General features: G+C 42.3%; 1 protein-coding gene across 3 annotated transcripts in view; it reads left to right on the forward strand.

Annotated features, from left to right (window-relative positions):
- TECRL (trans-2,3-enoyl-CoA reductase like) overlaps positions 1-24,503 on the forward strand; it is a 67,027-nt gene that overhangs the window by 18,552 nt on the left and 23,972 nt on the right. For all 3 annotated transcript variants that reach the window (XM_030026711.1, XM_030026730.1, XM_030026720.1), the window contains 2 exons: positions 18,571-18,615; positions 19,888-19,991. In XM_030026711.1, coding sequence (XP_029882571.1) covers positions 18,571-18,615; positions 19,888-19,991 — 149 coding nt within the window. The remainder of the gene's footprint in view (positions 1-18,570; positions 18,616-19,887; positions 19,992-24,503) is intronic.

A 24,503-nucleotide genomic window follows, 5' to 3' on the forward strand; every position in this document is an offset into this window, starting at 1 on the left:
CTGGCAGAGGTGAAACCAAGCCAAAACCTAAGTGTATAAGAAGGAAGCCTCTTGTCCCATTTTCTCAGTTTCTTATAATGAATTAGGTACCTGGCATTTTCTTTATCTGGAAAGATTATGTTTCCAATGGAGAGAGAAATACCTTGTAGGCTAAACTTCGCGAGCTCTTGTCCTTGGCAATAACTCTTCACCTTTAATTTATTTTTATCTTTGCAGAATGTATTGGACTGGTGGGGGAGGAAATCTTACAGATAGAAAATGAAAAACTGTAATAATAATGCTAATTCAAGTATCACATAACTAAAATAAAATACCTCTAGAACAGGTAATATAGTGGAGTCAGTGATCATTAAATATTTTCAAGGTTACTGCACAAAAGTTGCTGAAAAAGCTCTTGAAAGGAGAGGAAGAACAGAAAGGAGAGCGGGAAATAAGATCTCAGCAATACTGTAACACACTCACGGATGCAACCTCCTGCACAAGGAAGTAGCACAACTAGAGCTACTCTTTGAAATCAGGAGAGTGAGCTTAGGGAGGCCAGAAATTGCCCTCTAGGTGGAAGGAGCAGGCAGGGAAGGAAGGGCAGATGGGAGGAAGCCTGGTGATGGGTGGAAGGAAAAAGGGAAGTTGAAGAGAGAACTGAAAACATCATGTGCAGAGTATCCCAGTCTGCAGAGGGGAATGAGGCGCTCGAGGAATAAGGAACATTACAAGCTGCTGGCTGTCTCAATAAAATACTAACTCCTAAACTTTCAGCTCCAAAATTGCACGCCCCTCCATCTAAGCTAACAGGTGTTACATAGGGCATTTAAAATAAGCAATGTCAATGAAAGTAAATCATTAAGAAAGAAATTGTCAGTAGATGGCACTCAAGAATAAACAGCATCATTTCTGGACACTATGAAACTTCAGAAGTCTGCTATGCCATCTTACAACTGCTTCTTACAGGTATTTCTACAGCGATCCTAAGAGCTATGTTCCCTGGAAAACCGCTGAAATATTTTCTGTTGCTTTCCTCTCGAGAGAGGACAAGGAGAAAGACAGTGCAATTCCTTCTTCGTGGTGGGGACCAATCTCTCTTTTAGGCTGCTCCTTACAGGCTGTAGGGCTGTGTGTTGGGATGCATTAATGTGCCAGGTTTCACCTACTGCTCTCATCCTGCATGTTCCCCAGAAGCCATAGGAGAACAGGCAGCCCCTTAGATGTCATCAGCCTCCAGACCACCTGGTCAGAGCTTACCCCATCTGACTCCCTGCACAAAAGCAAGATCAGAGGCTTCTGTGCAGGCCCTTCCAACACGCCATTTCACTGAGTCTAACACTCCCACTGACTTCCAAGTGCCTTGAATAAGATCTTTATCACCTAATGCAAGGACATACCTTACCATCTCAGAGGACAAACTTAAGCAGAAGTACCATAGCACACAATTCTTTTCCAGCTGCATGGGAGGCCTGTGCATATTCTCCCTCCTTCCCTTTTCAAGATGATCTGTTACTGCCTCCAGCTCACTTCTCCCCCCAGTTGCCTGTCAGTAGTACTCAGCTCAGCCAGTGCTGAGCAACTGGAAGGAGAGCAGCGTTTTAAAGCCAACAGGTTCTTGTTCACCCAAAACTGTGAAGCAGCTCTTCAAAACACAGAACAGTGGAAGCCAAGCTGGCCTGGTGAAGAGCAAGAAGAATCTTTCATTGCTTAGAAATCACAAGGCAAGCCTTGTGAGAGGAGCTTAAGGCACATGAGGTATGAAAACTAATCCTTTAGTGGAGGAGGTCCTTTTTCTTTTCTCTTTTCCAAAAAGTCTGCTAAGGGTTTTCACTTTCTGAATCTGCAACTTTCCTGTTTTTAATGACGTCTGAGAGCTAGTAGCATAATTCCAAGAGTAAGGGCTTAAGGAATAACTCCATATTTTGCCAGGCCTGTGCTAAAACACAACAGCTGGATGCAGACCTGTTGCTGAAAAGGACGACTGTTCATACTGCATCACGTAACTCCCTTCTAGAGGCTGGCTGCAATGTTAAACTGCAAGGCTCAGAGAGGTGAGAAAGGATGCTCTGGGAATTAGTCATTAAGAGCAGTACCAGGGAGAATGGTGACTGCTAAGCCAGTGCCTTGCCTACCAGCTCTCTATAATCAGGACTGTCTGATAACACAGTCTTGCTGAGAACCTGCAGTTCCTCTGATTTCTCCACACTGTCTATTACAGCTGGATTCTCAGGTTGAAGAAAGTTAATGAAATCTGTCAATTCTGATGCCTGGAGAGACTCATGTGCCCGATGAATACACCTGCTGGGGAGTTGGAGAAGCTGAATTATGCTATTTATGGCTCTCCCAAGCTGACTTCAGTCTTGGCCTGTCAATCAACCAGGAGCCCTTCATGCGTCTCATAAACTGAAGAGACCCAAATAAGTTATATCTAGGGCATGGAACCTTCCAGAGGGATCTTTCTTCTGTCCTATATTAGGAGAATAGGCTTTGAAAAAGCCAAAATTTTTGAAAGAGGGCCACAATCTGATCCTGCCATGAGTCGCCTTGAGCTGGATGCACTCCCTGGACAGAAAGGCAGCTACAAAGTCTATGGCTTTTAACAAATCTCAAACTCCTTCCTCCCCATTTTTATCCTAAGTAGTTCACACTAGCCCAGAGTAACAGCTCAAATCCATATATGAATGAGTTTTCAAAGGGACAGGCAATATCCTGCTGTGCAGACTGTCTGCAGAGCTCATAGGCCCAGCATTATGTCCCCAGCGCAGATTCGCAGAGCACATTGGGTTGGCAGTCACATCCGACTATTGTTTTCAATAAATTTTCCCCTCTCTGCATTCATAACAACTCAATTGGAAAGTAACAATGAAGGCGAATCACTAGGGATGGGCAGTTATTGCAAATGGGCACTAAGAAGTACAGTGATTTCATCTGGGTAAATTGCTCATTCATCTGTGTTGACTTTGTAAATGAAAATGACTAGATTAGGAGGAAACATGATATTTATTTCATCTTATATTTATAATTTATTTTTCTTTTGTCTTAGTCACACAACAGATAGCAATAGAAGACTAGCTTATGATGAATTTCAGTATCCCTCAAATGACACAATTCTAAGCTCTTTTTACTTCTCTATGCCTGTCAACACAACTCAGTTTATTAGAAACTCCTTGAATTTCTTGTTACTGCCACAGTGAGGCTTGTATATAGTCAAATTCTTTACTGTTTGTTTTGCAAGCCTAAGCACAAAATAAGCAAGAGCTCCTGCCACAAAACTCAAACCAGTCACTACCATCTTCCTCCCCAGCTCACAATCGGAGATCTAATCCGTGAGTAGATTGCTTCTTGCCTCTGCAGCGTGTGCATGTCAGAACAGAGACCTAAATTCTTGCCTTGGCATGTTGCTTTAGCCATGAGGCCAGCCTGTCCAGTAGGCTTCATTTCTGATCTGTGCAGGAAGAAGTATCAGGAAGATGACCTCCTCTCAGCTTATTTGTGGCATATTCTGTGCAAATCTCTCTATACAAAATACAAGACTCTGTCTGCTGGTACAGATTTGTGTGACTTGCATTTATGGCTTAGCTGTCAAAATAATTGAAGCACACCTGTGAAAGCTAGGAATACTTTCACTTCTTTTGTAATACCAGTCAGGAAATGCGAACGGTGTCATTGACCTAACACAGTTAAAAGAAAGAAGAAGCCAAAATGACTTAGCCTCATGATTTTCTTCTTCAAAGTGACTAAAAAGTTACCTTGAACTTAGACTCCAAAACCTATTGCCCCCCCCCCTTCTGTGTTGGAATTACAGAAAACCAATTCTGCCCAGTTTTCAAAAGGGATAACAATGCATGGAGTGCTCCAGCTGAAATTGCAGTGGCGTAGCCATCAGGTAGCCCTCCAGAAGGTGCCATGCACTTCACAGACACTATTTTGCATCCCTAGCTGTGGTCGTAACCCTCCCATTTGAGCCCTGTCTCATGTGTCTCTTGTTGAAACTGCTAAAGCCCAGAACTTGCATTCGGACATTTCTAGCTGGGGCGCTGACATCCGGCTTCTTGCTCCCAACTTAAGTGGACTTAATAATGAGAGCAAGCTTACGATGGCTAAGCACCTGCAGTTCACTTTTGCTGAGCACTTGAATCTCATTATAAGTTGTGGAGAAAGAGATATTAAATCAGTCTGAAAAGCATCTGATCAGATACCCCTGGAGTTTTGCTTTCTGAAATGTACATGTGGTTACAAAGAATATTTTCATTATGAACTGCATTAGGAAACTATGGCTGAGGTTTGGCTCACCCAGCTGCTTTAGAAGCAGTGCACTTAGTAACATAGGACCTTAAGCAAAAATTTTACGGTCACATTTTTAAAACATTTTGGTCTTCTAAAGATAACAATAAAAGCCAGGGGGCCAGCTGGGCTCTTTGAAGTCTCCTGATTCACACTGAAATGAATGTGATGTTTAAGACTTAGGTCTTTAAGACTTGATTCAAAACCAATGGGAGTCATGCTATTGACTGGGGTGAGTTGTGTGCTAGACACTTTCTCCCTTTCGAGCTTCATTTTCTCATCCATAAAATAAGAATAATTAACCTGCCTTTCATCCACCTTGGGGTCTTTTGTCTGTTTTGGCTGTGGTCCCGTAAGAAACATCTGGGACAAAGAATGACTTAAATATATGCCTAATGACCTATTGAACCAGAGGGAGTAAAATATCTAAAACACAAAAGCCAGGCTATCCATTAAATGCTCATAGAAATAAGATGACCTTCAGAAAAACCAGCAATTTTTTTAAACCAGCAATGGAAAAAGTGAAGATCAACTCGAAAACTTTAATGGAAATTCACATTCTTTCTCTTTTTTTGGCAGCTGCTGCATCTGATGTTATTGCATTTCATTAGCAGGATTAGAGATATCATTTCAGATGAGTAATGTAATAAAAGAAAAGGCAGCGAATCTATTGAGACGTAGCTTGAAGCAGAGCTGGCCCTCTCTGCTCTCTGGGATATTGTTCCCAGCTGAGATTTACAGGGCTCTAACAATGCATCACAAATGACATCCTATGTAAACAATCGGAGAACAAATGTGAGATGCTATTTAAATGCCTCATTAAGAAAAGGAAATTTCATAGCTAGATTCTTCGCTTTTCTTGCCTTTGCAGTAGATTTAATTGACAGATCTAGATGAGAAACAACAAAATTTGTTTACCAGAATTGCCTATTATTAGTTACAATGTGTCTCATATTAGTGCCTATGGCTCAACTGAGAAAAGGACAGTGCAAGTCCCTACAGAAGTAATTCAGGCCCTAGAGAATATCTCTTCTCAGGTAAAATGAAGAATTAAAGCCTACTGAACTATTAATAGAAGATGCCAAAGCAGTTTTGGTTTTTAAACAGCTCCTACATCAATTTAAACTCGGGTATTTTGGTTTTTGTCTGAAGAACAGATAGACTTCCAGCATTAACCTGGTGTTCACCACCACATTCATGAGGGCTTAATGTTCATTCAAGGAACTCAAGATACTAAAAGCCCCAGTGGGTCTTCAAGATTGTGAAAAGAATCTCATATCCATTAATAAGACAGATGCCTGTTGATTATGGCAGGGTCAAGATCACTTCAGGCCTTTAAACGTGCTCTGCATCTACATCAGGGTTTTCATAGGAGTCTCTGTGCTTTTGGACACCAGAGCTGGGCAGATGGCTTTACAGAAAGATCCAACAGTTTCTCGTATGAGGAGCTGTATGGAATGGATCTGCGTGAAATGTCCCAGGGACTTCTTGTGAAAGAGAGCCAACAGGCACTGGATAACAGAAGAGGAAGAGAACCTCCCATGCCAGAATGAAAGGAACCTACCTCCTTCTTGGAAAACTCTGGGAGACCATGAGAAAAAAATGACATGGCCCATGGTGTCACCTCTGCTAGACAGGTTAGAGAAGAGGCAGCTGCTTCAGCTGCAAAGTTCAGACTTTCCCCCAGGTCTTTCTTCTCTGCCTCATGGCTTCCCTTTCTGTGCTTCTGCAGCCCCCAGCTTCCACAGGGCCAAGAGGAGGTTTGGCATAACAAGTACCTGCAATTCTGGGGTAGGGTCAGGTGAGCAGGACGAGCAAGGGAGGCTGTTCAGACCTGAATGTGAAGGATGTCACCCTGTGATGGCAACTTGTTTTGCATTTGTTTACACACACACTCTCTCTCATATTTGTAGCCTGTTTTTTTATTTCTTTTCCTGTTTGGGCATGGGGGGAAGGAAACCCTAAGAAAACCAAAATAAGAAATCTTTCAAACAAAACTTGATATTTGCCACTGTTTCAAGTTAATGAAAGCAATGCATCAAAGACAAGAAGCTGAACAAACGATTCACAATAAAAATAATGTAGTAGAGGAGAGTTCTGCCTCTTTCTAAATTGTCCCCAAATTGCAATGATGTTGAATATATTTGCTGTTGGAAATTATTTACCATTTAAATAATTGATGTGTGAGTTATACTGGATCTGCAGCTTATGCACAAGCTGTGCTGATGTAAAATGGGCTGGCCTTGCCCACTGTCTGGCTCTCATTGCTACTAATGGGTGTTAGGTGCCTTTGCTCATCTACCTCTGTATTGCAGTCTAGCATTTAGTTATTTCCAGTCCCCCAAGCATGTTCTACCAACTGATGCTAGACTGAAACTAATTCCTATCCCCACCAGTTAGTCTCAAAGTTTTCAATGAAGGACCCAAACACCTCATCTCATATCTGGGAAAACAGGGGCACAGGCCCCTCTTGATCTCTCAAAAGACTCTGGAAAAAGAAGCTAGTCTCTGAGGCTACCTGGTGTTTCAAATATTACCTTCCCTTTCTCATTATTTTAATCTCTTTTTTGAATATTTGAAAACAAGGAAACACATACACAAATAGATGGGGCTTCTGAAAGTGTGGAAAGCTTAGCAATGTCTAGCTAAGAGCAGATGGGGACTTCTCTGGAATATGCTTATCTTTAGGAGATCAAGCCATTTTTTTCCTGGAGATAACCCCAGTATCCATTCGGTAAAAGCAGCGGTTGCCGTATTCCCATGTAGAAAGCTGACAACATGTTGTTTAGTTTGACCATTGCCAAGAACTGTCTTAATTTACACTGAGATGACTGCATGGCAGCACCTTTGTTGAAGGAGCATTTCTGATCCCTAAAAAAAATGACACTGTTCTTGAGGTTTTGAAGATCTGTCATAAACTTTCCATTTCTAACTGAGTAGCTGTGTGACTCCAAACGCCCTGGATTCACTACTGGCTAGATGCCTTGATATGAGGCAAGCTTTGAATGTTGCAAAGTATAGCCACATTTCCTGTACGATCCAAACAAGATTTACCACATAAAGGTACAGGCATTTAAGCCCAGGGGAAAGGTGGGTATTTCTGTATATATTTTGGTTTTAGATAAACTATTTCATTATTTAGCATATATCTTGGAAAGTCTTAACTTTTCCTTTACCTCTTTTGTTGTTGCTGTTGTGATGACATATATTGGATGTGGGTTTAAGGGTGCAATCTAGACACTAGACTGTTTTCAATGCAGACTTACATTTTGACTTGTTTTTTGGATAATATGGCTTATACTTTATATTTTCCATCAAAATTAATATAGGAGGTACCATGTTTTCCAATCAAGATTTCCAGCTCAGAAAGCTAAGTCATGCTTAGCATCAGTTAGCAAGACTGAATTTTCTTCTTAAGGCAGGCAAACTTAACTTCATAGCCTGCCAACCAGAAGTTACCAAAACTTCAGTCAAAGAAAAGAAAGTTTATAGTCTAAATTATTCCATAAATGAGGTTAGAAAGAAAATCTGGAGGTAGAAAAAGTAAAAAGAGAACTGTACATGGAAAATCAGAGGCTGAAAAAGAACCAGCAAGACAGTCACCAAACACAAGATTAGGGTTTTTTTCTGGGTTTGTAATATACAGCCTTACTTTCCTCATAAACAACTCTGAATTCTGAAACAAAAGCTGTGCTTCTACAGCATCAAAAATATTTTTGAAAAGTTTCAACTAATTCTGCCTGCAAATAAGAAGGCCAGCTCCAAGAATTGTTACTGAATGGCACCGAAATACAACAAACAGAAGGTTATGCCAGTGGTTTATTTGCTTTGAACAACGTATATTGCTCTCGTTTAAATACATACTAACGGGAAGGCATTTTTTTTTAATATTCTGCCATTAGAGTGCACGTTCAGAGTTCACAAGCAGTCTAGATGAGATGTGGCTATAACATTTACAGAGGAAAATCAGTAGAGGTCTTCAAAGGCCATTAAGTGTTTGCCATATAGATTGGGATGAAACGTCATCCCACAAGTATGATGATGAACATACCAAGCAGTACCACCTTAATCAAGTCCTTCATGGGCTGTGTCTGTATAACTGTGGAAAAGCAGTTTGCTGATCAATTTTAAGCATGTTACACTTCGTTCTACATGGCTGCCTCGTGGTTGATGTGCAGACAGCCTGCCTAAGCTTATTTCCTGCTGGGAGAGCTTGGGATGGCCGGTCCTGTTCTCTCCATGTGGGCTAGAGCATCACTCACAGCGCGCACAGGAGGAGACCTGGAATCAACCATGTTTGCAGTTAACACAACGTCTCTATTCACTGGGAAGGTACTATAGCCTCGTTTCACAGCAGGGGAACTGCAGTATGCAGAGGGAAAATTACTTGTCCTGTGTGTAGAGCTGAGATGGGAAAAGCAGTTTCCCAAGCCTTGTGGCAGTGCTTCCGAGGCACTGAAGCCCCTGCTCAACCTAATTAAGGTGGTGGGATGGGGGAATTAAACCAGCCCAAATAAACTTCTCCCAGGAAGGACATGGGAACATGACTGAGCCTCTGGCTCGCATGCTAGTGTCTGATCTGCTGCCAAAGCAGGGCAGATCTGTGCTGCCTTTTCCTCATGGAGAAACTACAATTTAGCCCTGTTTCTAGTGGGGATTAATTTTCAATGTGGTGAATTTACCAATGAATTTATGAGAAATTAATTTGCACTAAGGAAGAAATCATGTCACTTCAAATGTGTTCAGTTAATTGTTGATGGCATTGGTGTGGCCATTAGATAGGAAAAATGCATTGCTATTAGGGGTTAGCAAGGGAGTGCATCCTGATTAGATTAGAGGCTGGAGAGAGCGCTATCCCCTGGACAGTCAAATATTGAAAGAAAATTATACTTCATTAGCATATTTTATTAGCTAATTGACTAAGGAATGGTTTTAAAGAAACGTAGCAAGAGCCTGGGGTAGGACTCTCCTCTGCCCAATACATCTGAGGTGGAGGCACAAATGAGCTTTTGAGCTATCTCCGCTGTATCAGCTGTGATTGTTCGACCGCTGGGTACTTTCTGATGCTGGAACGTAAATCAGCAGGGCCCCAGGCCCACTGTAACATGCACCGGCACCGTATCACATTCAGACAGCATGCAAGCACCGCGGGGTAAAACAGCAACCTCGCCGGTTCTCTGCTCTCTGCCCCTCATGCAGCTCTGTGGAGAGCTGCTACCTAAATGTACTTAGCAGTTGTGCTGATTGCAGCAGTATCCAAACTAGAGCTCTCTGAAGTGAGGAGGCAATGACCTGTGTTATCAGTGTCCTGAAACACAGCGTATCTGTAACATTGCAAGGCACAGCGCCGTTCTCTCAGAACCTGGCACAGGCTGAACATGAACAAAAGTTTTAAAAGAAACGACATTTTAAAACAGGCCTTTATATCTTATTGCTTGTGTTTTCTGAGACCACGAGGATGGTCAGATACCTGTGTTTAAATGCTCTGCTTTTCTGCCTGTGAAACCCTTGGCTGGGTTGGCTACTGCCGTGCCAGTAAAGGTATTTGAGCAGTTAAGGATTCAGATAGACAGCAACTGATTTCATAAACCACCAAACACTAAGCCACGTTTTTAAAAATCCCACATTAGAATATGGACAGGCAGATAGAGAAGGAAGGGTATTTTTAGTCCCTGAAACACATACTTAGTTTGGCAAATGCATGTTCCTTGATGTGCAGTTTCGCATGTTTGGGTCACCCTTTGTATGAAGGCTTCACTGGTAGAGTTTATACTGAGGAAGCGAATCCTGCTCGAGTTGTCACATCCCCTGATACCTCAACAATTATCTTTGTTACCCTTTCCAAACTTGTAGAGACAGGAGAATCAAAGACAAAGACAACTTGCCAGAATACAGATTCTCAACTGGCATAAATTACTCATTTCTCTTTTAATTGGGGTTGGCATTTCAGAGCCAGAACACAACCGTCTGCAGATATGAAGCAAACTCAGTGCTATTTTAGTGCGTGGATCACAGGACGCAGTCCTCCCTGGGGGTCCCTGGTCCAAAGACTCCCCAAACCCATTACGCTGAGTCCAGCTTCACTGACCGACCTGCCCACCACCAACCACCCCGCAGCGACAGCGGACGCCTCCGTGCAGTGGCTGTGTGTCACGCAGGCAGTAAAGGCGGGACGAAGCCCAGGCGAGGGGAGCCAGCCCTGCAGGCACCGTCACGCTGCTCGGGGCCAGGCAGAGCTGCGTGTCACACTGCTGCAGCTGTGCCCTGCAGCAGCGCCATGCACTCAGCACCTCCTCACCTCCTCGCACCGCTTAAAGGCAGTCCCTTATGGGAACGTTGCTTCAAGCTCCAGGCTCGTCAGAGTATCTGTTTTCTTGTTTCTCTGTATTCTGTTCCATGGTTGTTATTAGTGAAATAAAAGGTGAGCCTCATTCCCTTTCCCTTTCCTTGCCCACGCACATTAATTTAAATGCAAATCCACACAGAAAGATCAAAATTAATTATACTTTCTGCAGCAGGCTACATGGAAAATTGAAATGCACAGGGCTGGCTTTTCTTTTTCCTTTTATCTTTTTTTTTTTTTTTTTTGGAAGTGGAAAGAAGAAACAATGTAGCAAAAATATTTAAAAACGCATCTAAATGTTGCATGTTTGCTTGCTTTTAGTTTGTGATGCTTTTTGCTTGCCTGAATTTCCACAGTTGCTTTCAGTGCCAAGCTGTTTCAGAAAGAAAATTGAAAGCTTAATCTGCTAGTGACATAAATTGACCTCTAAATGACAAATAATATTCTGTTTACCACTAATAACAATTGATCTTCGTTAAGAAAAACTATGCTGACTCTTAAGAAATTTGTCCATTATTGCCCGATCAGAATATAGCTAAAGTCTGAGATTTTTTTTTAGGGAAAAAAAGGGTGGTGGGGAGAGAAGTGTTCTGTTCCTCAAGGAGTTCAGGCATTTATATAAGTTTTTTCAATGAAAATGCAATCAGGTGAATTTGTAACCCAAGGTGCAGTGCAGAGTCTCACAGGCTAGAATCCCACATCTGGGCACAGTTGCAGCAAATTAACTGCTTCCAGGAACCAATGTATGGACAGGGCTATCGTGTTTGCCAGATGCTGGGCAAGAAAAGCAAAATTCTGACACTTTTTAAGGGCAATGGCTGCAGGCATTGTATGCAGTATAATACTCTTTGCTATAGAGGCATTAGGTACGCTCTGAAAAACCTTCTGGATCAGGCTCTGTGGGGCTTCAGTGGAGGTGCCAGGGTGCCAGTTACATGACTTTATGTAGGAAAAATAGATGCTCAGGTTTTAAGCATTTAAGGCCAGTGGGAATAATCAATGGGCAGCCAAAAAGGAAGCATTTAGCCAGACACTTCGTGGGGCTCGGGCTTACTTGCTTAGTACTCTGTGGGAAGTGCATGCTGTTCTGCCCCTTGGCCAGACCCTGTCCTTAGCACTGTTGGTCTTAGCCAATGTCCGGAGACATTGATTCAGCCAGCTCACTGCTTGCTCTCCCTGGGCAAGCAGTATGGTTATAGCTAGATGCATTCATGTATTACAAAAAAACAGAAGAAAGAAATGGATGCTTATGATCAAATAGCTCCTTTTTTAAATTCCACATGTCATTAAGAAAGTGGTTATTTGTGTCCCCATAGCAACTAGAGGTCAAGGTGCCTTTGTAAAACACATGGCCAGAGATCTTCCCTGAAAAGCTTACAAATTAAACAAATCAGAGAAAATACTCAGAGAAGAAAGCTGACAAAGAAAAGAGATTTATCCCTGGGTATGGAGCCATTATAAACAACATCCATTTCAGTACCCTACTGAGATTTTACTGAACAGGACACACTGGAGCTGCTCTTTCCACTGACTTCCCGTAAAAACATGGATCTAGTTCAAGACCTCGCTCCCACTCTTTAAATAGTCTGATACACCGTAGCAAAGGTCCTTCTACAAGAAAAACACAACCTAGCTGAATAATCCCAGATCCAGCAAGTGCCTTCTCAAGGCCAGCCCTGTGCCCTAAAGACTTAGTGAGAGGTGGTGGCACGGTACAGTTAGTAGCCCAGCCAGGCTCAGGATGGTGCCAGGCCAGTACAGCTGAGTGGTACCTGAAGGCAGTGGGGGGGGGGCTGGCACTAGCCCTGAAAAAAACCCCCAAGGTGATTGTGCTGCCATTTAGCAGGTCAAAGCAGCAAAACATCTTTTGGTCTGTGGCCAAAGAGGGCCTTTCAAATGGGGCCATGTGAAGAGACACTGGGGCCTTGCTTGCCCCGGGCTTGTTGCCAAGAGCTGCAGTTCTTCAAGTGGGCTGGTCGTTCAGGTAGCAGTACTCAGTGGCTGTCATTTATTACAGTGAAGGCAAGCATAGTAAGTAATAGCTTCAGACACTTTCTTTCTTGGTCTTGTGGCCCAGCTTAGTTTTACTGTGGTTTCTTAGGTGTGCTTTGCTTACTGCCATCGTACCCGGGAATCACTCAAGTGCAATGTTAGCACAATAAATCCCGCAGCCTTTTCTTCCAAATAAAAGCAAAAAGCAACAGTTTCAAGTCATTTCAGCATCCTGCTTTCCTGCTGTCAGCTCAGTGAAGCAAGGGTATGCAAACTTCAGTCCAGCGAAGGCTGCAACTGTTGGCATGGTGATATCTCTATCCATTCCTCTTTTCTCAGAAGCGTTCCTGAGAACGCTCAGACTTGCCTGCTGCAACCAAGAGAAACAACACTTATGACCATTGCTCTTTAAGATTGCGGACATGGAACAACTGTATTTGTTCAGCGTTTACTTGTCAAGGAAAAGACATCAGCAAGTTTTCAGATAATCTTTGTGTTGGTATGTGTGTCTCTACATATTATGCACAAAACCACCATCCCCACACATACTAATATGTGAATCTTTCCTAGCTATCTCTTCTCATTGCTACAAAGATATCAAAACTACTGTCTGGTTAAGGTGGTGGAATGCATTTCAGCCGTGCTCAGTTCACATGAGCAAGTGCTGTTACATTTCTCAGCTAATGTGTAACGTTTTATGATCATATAAAGGGATATCGGTGCTGCAGTGGTCCCAAGAATTTCCTGTATTTCTGCAAATTTAAACAACATGCTGCTGCTGATTGATTACAGTAATTTTGTTGTTCATAATCATCCTATTCATAGCACAGCAGGTATTGCTTGTAATTATTAAGACTATTTGTTATTAGAAATGCATGGGTGGTGAAATACAATGAGAAGCAAACAATTTAACTGATAATAAAATTAGCTGATCATGGAAAGTCAATCTGCTAATTATCTCCAAACTGTGTCCATCATCTCTGTTTTACATTTCTTAGACTTCTCCCTCCCCAGCGGAATAGCTTTTGCAGGGCTGTGTTCTAAGGAACACACCGAATTTCCCAGCAAGAGAGGTTTTCCTCATGTTACACCTTTGCTCTCATACAGGTTCATGTAACTTCATAAATACTTTGTGACAAATAGACATTTGATTGTGTAATTTACTACAGAACAGGCAGCGCACTAAAGAATTTTTATGGAATGATCTTTATGAAACTTAATAAAAATTAGACTGACCCCTTCAATTTCATAACTATTGGAAAGTACCTAGTACTTAGATTTCTTAGGTGTGAAATTTTTGAAACCTCTTGTGGTATTTAAGTGGTGGAGCACATATTAAGGTCAATTTGAATCATGTGGATAGAGTGTACCTTTGGACATTTTTAAAACTGCATATAGGCTTTTAAAATTGTCTTCAGTTCCTGTGATTGACAGCTGAATCATTTATTGAAATTCTAGTATAAATGAAGTGAAAGAACAAACTGTGTGAACAGTGGGATCAGTACAACTTCTTTTTTTGTGCATCTTTGCATAGTGGTATTGGCAGCTGGGCATGGCGCTGAGGCTGTCATTTTAGCAAGCATTTGTATGGTTGTTTGATAGCACTACATCTCCTTCTTATATCCAGTATTAATAGGTGGTTTCATAGTTGGGGATGGTCAAATTAAAGGTGGCTGTCAGTTTTTATATATCCTGTCAGTTTGCTTATGTTTTAATTTTTATTTTAAATACTGGCAGGTACAACAAATAACCCATCCAAAATTAAATATTTTTCCTCATGTCCATTTTTTAAAACAGATTATTAAAAGTAAACATTGAGTCACTTTCCAAGAAAATACCATCCTGTGTTGAAAAATTATGATGCTTTAAAGATAATAGCATTAAAATATTTTAACTGTTTTTAAATAAATGTATGGCTTTTTTCCACAAATTTGGAATCACAGATTCCTGACAGAGAAGACAGAATAAGGTAAAAGGCTTAAGTCTCATCATGAATTGCTTACACTCCCAGAATAAAGGAACCCTGTACACATAGAAGGAACATTATCTGAATCATAACAGAATGAATCATAGAATTGTAGAATGGTGTGGGTTGGAAGGGATGTTCAAAGATCATCTAGTCCAGTCCCCCTGCCACGGGCAGGGACATCTTTCACTGGATCAGGTTGTTCAGTGAAGAAGAATGATGTTGTGATGTCACTTAAAATCAAGGAGTTTGTGAATAACCTTTCAGCTGCGGAATGGGCAAAGCTTTCAGGTGGCTATGCGCCTGCAATTGTAGGGTGACCGTATTAAAGACTGAGACATCCTTCAATAGATGGATAAGTCAGGAGGTTAGAAATAATCAAACAGGAGATGGAAAACCAAGAAGACATTTCAATAGCTGTCCAAACACACTGCAAAGAAAGGAACCCAAGCTGTTCTACACAAATGCTAGAAATCTAAGAAATGTGATGGACAAACCACAATATTGGCTAGATATCAGAGGATATAATATTGGCTAAATAGAACTGTGGTTTGAACCATGATGGCCATTCTTATTTTCTGGTCAGTCTTTTCAAGTCAAAACTTGAAAATGCGTGTGGAATGTGTAGCCAAAACCATAACCCTGCATAAGGGAGCTGAACAGCCCTGCACAAGGGAGCTGAACAGCTCTGTAGATCACAAGGAATATACAGGGACTGTGGCCTACCGAGTACCATGGGGCTGAGCTCTGATGCACCATCACAATGTCAGAAAGTAAATAATAATATGTGCCTGATCTTAGATGCAACAGGAGTTACAAGATAAACTTCAGTCACCCATGCTCTTGGATTGCCATTAATCTCTGCAGGAGGCACCAATGGAAAGTGTTAATAAGAATAAACTGGGACGTAAACCCTACTAAAAAAAAACCCAAACCAAAAACAACCCTGGAAAAGAGGAATCCGCCAGCTTTAGACTGGAAGAGAGGGGAGCTTTGCCAGGTGTGGGAACGCAGAGAGGCTTTCGAGTGCTGCACACAGCTGCAGCTGTGTCTCTGTCTTTAGTGAGTGCTTGTTTACTCTGGCTGGGAGCATGCACTCTCAACATGCACTTCTGAACTTCTGCTGATGGCAGGGGAAGCTAATCTGCCAGACAGTACTGGCTCTAGGTATCCAAGAGAGCCGTCAACCCCTTATTCTGACAGGCGGTAGCAAGAATTAATACAGGTGCTAATTAGTCACTGCATTTGGCTTCTTTTCACTATTAAAAGAAAGGAGAGCTCTTCTCCTATAGGAATGACATGAATGTGTGTTTGCCAGAGCCAGGCTGGATTGGAATGGCTTCCCACATTGCCAAATAGAAATCCAGAGCTGGCCTAGTGAGAGCTCTGGAGGAACCCCGTGGAAAACACTCAGTCACAGGAAGAAGGCAGGTAAATGGTGACAAGTGGGGCCAGGGTCCCCTTGGCTGACTGCTACCAAGTGGTGAGCAGACAAGACTCTGATGCCTAGGAATGTGTGGGGTTTCCTCTCTCTGAAATGAGTCTCATCAGGCTGGGAAAGCAGAGCAGCCAGACCTCTGAGACCTCCTGAGGAATAAAGTGGTTTTTGCAGGACCCTGGGCAGCTAAGACTTTGGAACAGCCTTGCAAAAGTCTGCCGCCAGTGAAGATTGAAAGTGGGAAACTTTCATGTTCAGACTAAACCTGACATACTTACAAATAGAGATGTTTAGACTTTGTCCCCCACTCCATTTGCATAGCATTTCCACTTGACATTAGCTAGTGGCCCCCCACCTATAGTAAGAGCTGGGAAGGAACATCCCAACAGCTAATTCCAGGTCCCTCCAGCAAAATACACACAGGACCCCAAGGATGGTCTGGAAACCAGAGACACACAGTAGTGTGATAACAAGGTCACTGCCAACAAGCAGCAGCAAAGGCACAATTCCATCTGTCTAAATCTTTGAGTATGTTTGAAGAGAGTGGTGTACTGAGGCTAAAGGACTGGAAATGTGGGATGACGTGCTTAAATGCACAACCTCTGTTTGCCCTTGTGAAGATTATGAGCCATACCTAAAAGCGCATTGCCACAGGATCAGGTAAATTGGCTTTTATTGAAACATACTGTAATATGGGGAGGGGGGGCTGGGGGGAAGATTCCAATTTAACGCAAGTACATTGCATTTCAGGCTCCCAAATAACTATTGATAATCTGCTGTCCTGGAGCAAATCATATCTTTCTTGACAAGTCAGACAGCTGCTCCTTCTCTATCTTCCTTTTGTTATCTTTAATAGCCATGGATTGTTGTGGTACCTTGAAAAAAAATGTTTGCGACTTACTTGATGGATGTCTCACCTCCTGCTATTAGCCCTGGTTCATGGGTTCATCTAATGCCTGTTCTTGCCAACAAAACTCAGACCAAGTGCTTTTGAAATGAGAGTGTGCTGGTGCCACTGCACGGTGGGTGCAGTGCACACTGTGTACAGCTCCCCTTCCCCTCCAGCTGGCAGCCGGTGGGGTGAACAAGCTCTCCTGATCACCCTCAAATACAGTTAAGGTAGCAGCAACCTCTGGAGCTCATCTGGTCCAGGCTTCTGCTCAGAGCAGGGCTAACTTTCAAGTCCTGTAAGATTGCTCAGGGTCTTCCCCAACTGAGGCCTGACTATCTCCAGGGTAGTAGATCCCACAGCTTCTCAGGGCAAATGTTTCCATGTTTGATCACAGTCATTCTGAAGAATCTTTTTCCATTTGTTTAAGGTACGGGAATACTGGTGTCTTAAATACAGGAATACTAACAATTGTAGGATAGGTCTAAAGAAAACCATGGCTGTATTTGGCCAATTTCACCCAGACTTTGAATTGAAAAGACAAAGCAAATCTCTTTCAGGCTATCAGCTGTCCTAAGGTGTGTCAAAGGAAATAAAGACAAATGAGGTAGAAATGGCTGGGGGTGGTGATAGTGCAGCTGTTCCCTCTGTCAGACTTTGCTGCCCCCAAATCTCAGTCAACACCATGAACTGTGTAAGGTGTCCCCAGACTGCTCCAGGTCAGCCCTAAAACCCTTCAACAGCAAACCAAAGTGTGTGTGTGGGGTTAAGCGAAGTTCTGTGTCTTTGTGATGCAATGGAAGAGTGCTTATATTGTCCAGTCAGCCAGCACAGCTGTAGGGGCACAACCTTCTGCATACAGACACTACAAGGAGCCGGACAAGTTAACAATTTGAACAGCCATGATCTCTTTTGCAGTCTTTCTCTGGCAGTTACCCACTTGCCCTGACATTGAGAGAAACAAATGCAGCTGGAGACCTGTACCTCTTTGAACAAACTGACAAGTCTCTGTCCAAAATCATCAAAGGGCACCTAATAACAACTGCCAACTGCTATTGTGCATTTAGGAGGAACCTTTAAACTAGAGCATTTAAAAATCTGCTTCTAGGGAACATCCTTAAGTTGATGGGTAACATGGAAATCATATGTTACCCAGTATTAGCTATGCGGGTGCCTGTGCTTTTTGTGTCTCCATTTGCCTGATTAATCCATGATTAAGAACTAGTGCTAGCTGCACATCCCTAGTCAGGTTTTATATTCCTAAATGGTAAAAAACAAGCCGTTTGGACCAGACTGTAGAACAAGCATCATTTTGGAGGGAGGGGCAAGAGTGACACTCTTAGTATAGAGTTTCAGCAAATATGGTAATAAACATCATCCTCTTTATACTTCCCAGTGGTGTGTGCATACGCCCATTTTTCGTGCGCTGATGGAGCAATTCAGCATTGAGATTGGCCCTTGCAATACTTAAGTGGGGAGAAGGGATCTCTGTTTTAATGTGTGTATTGTGTGCTCCTGCTAGATCTCTTGTATTCTCCTTGTATAGCTGAGACTGAAAGAGAGGATTTTTTTTTTAATCTCACATTTGTATCTATCAGCTAAAAAGAATACTAACAGAAAGAGAAATTTAGATCCTCCACCATGAAATTAACAACCATGCTTTGTGATTTGAACAGGTCCCCAGTGGTACCCTTCGCGTGTTGGCCTGCAACTAGAACGCAGTAAGTATTCGTATGGTTGAATACAGTCACCTAACGTATTACTAATTCTCTGGCAAGTTCTCCTCCTAACAGTATTGCTCTCTCCATATGTGTTATTGGGTGAACTGTTAGCACTTTTTCATTAATTATTATCAATGATTAACTTATTAGCTTTCTCATTAATAAAGGAATCTAATGGTTTTCATAACCACTGAATAAAAATGTGTCAGAATACAGTATATGATCAAATAATGAAGACAAGGCAGTTTTAAAACCATTCACTCACTTTCCTCACTCACTGCATTATCCATTTTAATACTTGCTCACAGCCTCATCAGAAGATGCAACTGGCTGCAGGAGGCAGTCTCTTTTTTTTGTGCCAGTACACCAGTTCTTGGTGGGCATGGCAGTGGGAGATGAAGCTGCCACAGGCTGTGTGGCATTTGGTCTGTGGACATGTAGCACTGCAGAACCCTAGAAAATGAGGGCTCAGCACCTGGTGGAATTTAGCACCCTCACTGACTTAAACAGTCAACAAACATATATTGAAAGGGAGACAAAATACATAAGGTGGAAAAGAGAAAAGAAGTGTTGCAGCCATGGCAACACCCCATGCCAGTGGCTGTTGGGGTTTCCTAATATCCAGCTCACTGTGTCTATAAAAAAAAGAGAACCAGATACTGCCATGTTATGTCTCTGCCTGTACACTCTGGGCCCATCAGGACAGGAAGCAGATGCCTCAGAATACTGTGAAAAGTAATGTAATGCTCAGATATACCTGGTCTGCCTAGGTCAGACAGCTTACAAAGAAATCTTGGGCTGTGGGCCTTTGCCCAAGAAGTTGTGTTCATCATGTTATGCCACCTATTGTAAAATAGTCTGAGAATAAAAACACTTCAGCAAAAGATATCAGTGAGGGAGGCACTGCATAACATCGACTTTCCCAGTAGTCTTGCAAGACAGAACAAAAAGTGCTCTTTGAAATTGTCTGTGTGATTGCATGGCATGTCTCTAATGGTCTAGATTAACAGAGATAGCACCATAACAACTGCTATGCATTGCCACCCAGTGTCACGTCAGCCTAATGCTTTTGTTAAAACGAGAGGAGAATAACTCTCATAGAAATGCTCTAAGTTGCTAACCTGGAGAATAAGTACCAAGTCACCAAAATACATCAGAATACAAGTTGGGCCTACACCTTGAGCATTAGCAGGGCAGCCTACGTGTTATGCTGAGCCTCTGAGAGGATGACTCTTGTTCATGACATTTCCTCTTCCCCTTCTGTTGTTACAGATGGGCCCTATTTGAAGGATTCCATTAACATTCAAAGCCTTGCCGTTTCCTCTATCATTACACTGTATTTTACAGACCTGGGTCAGCAGGTTGGTTGGACCACAGTAAGTATGTCCTTGTAACAATCAACATGATATATCTTAATGTACAATGTGTTTTAGCATCAAATTACTCCAACTTACTCAGCCTGTCCTTCCCTATGTCAAATGGTGTAATTACTTTATCAGCAGTTGAAGCAGAATTAAATGGATGGTGAGTGAAGTTATCAATGTGCTAACTCTGACATCCAATTAAAGATTACAAGGTGGACATAACAATATTGCCTGACGAAAAAAAAGTCAATTTTTAAAAACAGTTTTAGCTTATCTAGGGTTTATATGCCTGTGCAGGATCCTGTAGCCAAATACATTCATTTGCTGCAAGGCTCTTCAGCTTTGAAAGTGGGAGGATATTAAAAAGAAAAAATGGATTTCTGGTAATCCTGTTACTAATACAGGAAAATTATTGGATAGAAATATCTTACTCTCTGTTCACCCGAAGAACAGTTCTGAGAGTGGTGAGGCCAAGGATTCCAGGCAGAAGATGCCCAGCCAGGCTCAGGAGTCACAAAACTTCTGAATCTCTTTGTAAAACAAAAGCATTCACCACGAGCAACAATACCTGTATTATGCTGTAGGTAGAACCATGGTCTGTTTTTACTTCTGGTCTTCAGTTATTTTCCTGTAAGCAGCTGTTGGAAGGTCAGGGTGGTGGGAGAGAGGCAATATGTTCCACCCAAATGGGATTGTGGGGAACTCTAACCTTGCAGGCTCGTCTGTGCAAGGAGGGAGTAAAAGATTCAATTCTTTCACAGCCCGAAGACAGAAGACAGCGGAAGGGCTTGAAAGGACAGGGAAGGAATGGAAGGTGAAGAGACCTTTCCAACGCCCTGTGGCAGGCATAGGTGGCAGAGCTGAAAGTAGTCTTACAGCTACTGATAGTCTCACTGACCTAGCTTTTGCTGTACTTTGCATATACTGCATTAGCTGGAGTAACACACAGCCCACATCTGTATATTGGGTAATGAGATTCCCAATTTCTGCAGTGAGAAACATGAGTAAGGCAGAACTAGAGTTTCTGAAAGCCATAAAAGTGATGATGAGACTATTCATAGCAATGGAAAACAAACTGCCAATTGCTTGCAATTCCTTTAATGAAACCAGTGAGGTTTTGCTAACTGGCATCATGGCTGTAGGCCAAATTATCAGATTCTTATCTCAGGCAGCCCACAGATCCTACCCTGCTCACCTGGGGTGACTACAAGACCCACTGACAAGCCACTGTTCTTCCTTGGCTGTGCTTATACGGATGGAGCTTGTGAGTGTCAGGTCATTAAGCAACTTGCAGATGATAGTACCTGTTCCTCTTTCCAATAGGTCACTATGGGCTAGGAAGCATTACTACGTGACACTTAGAATGGACATGCTATTTTACAGCTCCTTACCTGTTAAACAGTACACTCAAGGTGGATGTTACTGCCAGAAGTGCCCTTGACTTTGGGAAGAATCAACTTCTGGATCAGCACTGTAAGGTCACATATCATCTCACCTGCTCAAGCTCATGTGCATTTCTCTCTCTCCAGGGAAGCAGATAGCCCCTAGCAGCACAAACTCTGGCAGGTTTTAGCCCCTGTGAACAAGAACATGACCTATATCTATCTTTCCCAGTTCTGACAACAGGACCCAAATCCCCAGGTGGTGACAAGCAGTTTACTTCAGTGGAGTTAGAGCAGTTTGCACTGTGTGACCTACCCGTTTCCGTAGAGATCTGCAAGTTTACCAAGGCTGAGGCTTTACCCCACTGATTCCCATGCTGATTAATAGCCTACTGGGGCCATACTGATTAATGTTAGTTGGGGTCCTGTTTCTCCCCCAACCCATCCCACTGCCTCTCGACCATGGAATTTCCTTGCAAAGCAAAATTATGAGTAGTGCAGCTTCCTGTTTGCTACAACTAAGTAATCTGCAAGAACCTTATTTATTCTCTCCTTTCCTCATGGTTTATGTAGCCTGAGACAGTAACATAACTAAAGCTTAATATCCCATTATAAATAGTGCAGTTATGACTAGGCGTTGATACTGCAGGCAGTGGCATTTTTTTATGATTTAATCTGTGTGTGCAGAAAGTTGACTCCATGAGTTTCTGAATATTCATCTTATCCTATTCTTTTCCATATTCTAAATTGTCTCCATTCTCAGTGGGAGAAATCTTCCTAGCAACGTCATTTAAACAGTCAAGAGATTTTTATATTATAGCTAGTCTATAGCAATAGAGAAGAAGTTCATAGAAGATTGTATTCTAACAATAGCAATTAAGAATGCATTTGTACACAGAATGTATAGTTTTACTGCCATTTTTACTGTGCTTAGAGCTCCCATTCTCCCATCCCCCTTGACGCTCTATCAGATTTATGCACACAGTGAGGGATGCTTCTGATTTAAAGGGTTGACGTTTAAATAAACAAGGCATAGAATAAAAATATACTTATCAGCAAAATGATGGCTGAGGTACAAAGGGCCACATTCAGGTCTGGACTCTAAAAATAGACACAGAAGCACGTGGAGATATGTTGGTGCTCCAGAAGTCGATGCATTGGGCATGGATCTGTCTAGGGGAAAACCAAGCACGGAGGTGGGTCTTCTGGGACTTTGTCACCTCATTGGAGATCACACTTGAGATGCCCACTTGAACACTAAGACCCCCAATGCTGGGGGGATTTACACCAAGACAATGACTTGTGTTTTTTAAAAGGGGAAAGTGGTACCCACCTCCACCTCCTGGGAGCAGTATTCTCTCCAGGCATGTTGTAAAATAAAAGATGATGCTGTTGTCTGTTCCCAAACAATCAGTTTGGGTCTCTAAGTCTAGGAGGATATTTCTGAACCAAGAAACCTCAGCTTCCCTCCTGCAGCATGCACAGTGTCTGATTAACAGTTCTTGTCACACTCTACCGTGGTGGCTAAAGAGTTTATCGTCTCCTGTTGTCTACTTGGTCCCTCTGACAAAGGCTGCCACTTGTAGGAAGGAAGTTTCCTTTTCATCCTCAGCCTTCTTAAAACATGGTTGCACAGTGACCAAAATATTTTTGGTGTTTTGTGCTGTGAAAGGCCAGACATCCCCTGGGCTCAGGTTACACTACAGCTCTGAGATTGTTTGACCAGATTTCAACAAGTTCTAGAGGCTGGCTTGCTCTGAGGGAGGACAAACTGGGGTGAGGGATTTGCAGTTCTCCTCCACTGGAGCAAATACATTTCAATGTCTTTTGAGAATGAGGCCCTTTCCTGGGATAATGTGGATAGAAATCCAACCTCAGCTGGCTCTTTTAGAAGAAAGGAGGCCCTCAAAGCTCATTTCCAGAAAGCAATTCAGGGAGAAACCAAAACCTGTTTCTTAGTATCATGGATTTTGTTAGAACTCGCTCTCTACTCTGCCTTCTTTTTTGTAAAACAAATATTACCTGAAACACATAATTTACTTCTGCACAAGATTTACCAATTCCTTTACCCTACCTGGAGGGGTTGGTTGAGGTTTTTCTGACTGATGCTGCAGAGATACTAATGGGAGCTGAGTTTACAGATCTTTTCTGTATGCCTCCTGCAAAGATTATACCCCCAGGCATGTTTGAAATTCCCACCACTGGAGTGATGGGTTTTATTTTTAATCTCTGTCCAATTTTGGGCCTAAGCATGTTTGACAGAGGCCTCTTTTTACATATTGCAATGTGGCATGTGACTTTTTGAAATGTGGCTGGTATTTTACCTCTAAGAATGCATACTGCTACTGTAGACAAAAGGAAAAAAAAAGCATTCTTCCTGCTCAAATTCAGACTTCTGTTAAAGCTTCCCTCATTTGAGCAGTGATTGCAATTTCTGATTTATCAGCTTCTGTTGTCTAGTTGCTACCCAGGCAGGCTACCAGAAGGATCAAAATATAACTGAGAAAACAGCACAGAACTGTGAAAAACATATTTTACCTCCAAGTCTGTGAATTTCATAAGATTAACCCTAAACCACAGTATTTTTTGTAACTGTGATTTAAAATTAGGGCTTGCTTAAATACTTTGACTCCTGAGAGCCTTAAAATACTGAGGCTGGCAACAGAACTGCTCCATTTCAAATTTTCCAATGAAAAAAAGATTCTGCTCAATTTAGAAATGTAGAGACTAATACTTATTTAAACCCAAGAACATCTTTGAAATCTGAAAATCCACACTTTCACTAATTGGTCTGTTCCTTTCTGGCTGGCAAACAAAATTATCACCAAGTTAGGCATTGTGGAAAATGAACAAGAAGCCAAGAGATCTATGTCTGAAGCTTTGTGGTTATGTATAGCAGGTGTATAGCGTGGGGAAGTGCATGCTGTGCTGAATAGCGAGGTGTGCCTGTTCTCTCGGGAGGGAAGGCAGTGTTTTGGTCGGTGTGGTTCTCTCCTCTTACTCTCACAGTGCATGCATACAAAAGTTTTTCTGTCCTGTGGGTGTGGGTGGGTGGTGAATAGGGGAGGAGCAGTTTGCACTGACTGTGGCTGGCAGAGCTCACTCAGTTCGTCCTGTAAATGTGGAACAATCCCATGAAGTC

This window comes from Aquila chrysaetos, chromosome 1 (assembly GCF_900496995.4).
Source record: "Aquila chrysaetos chrysaetos chromosome 1, bAquChr1.4, whole genome shotgun sequence".
Taxonomy (NCBI): Eukaryota; Metazoa; Chordata; class Aves; order Accipitriformes; family Accipitridae; genus Aquila; species Aquila chrysaetos.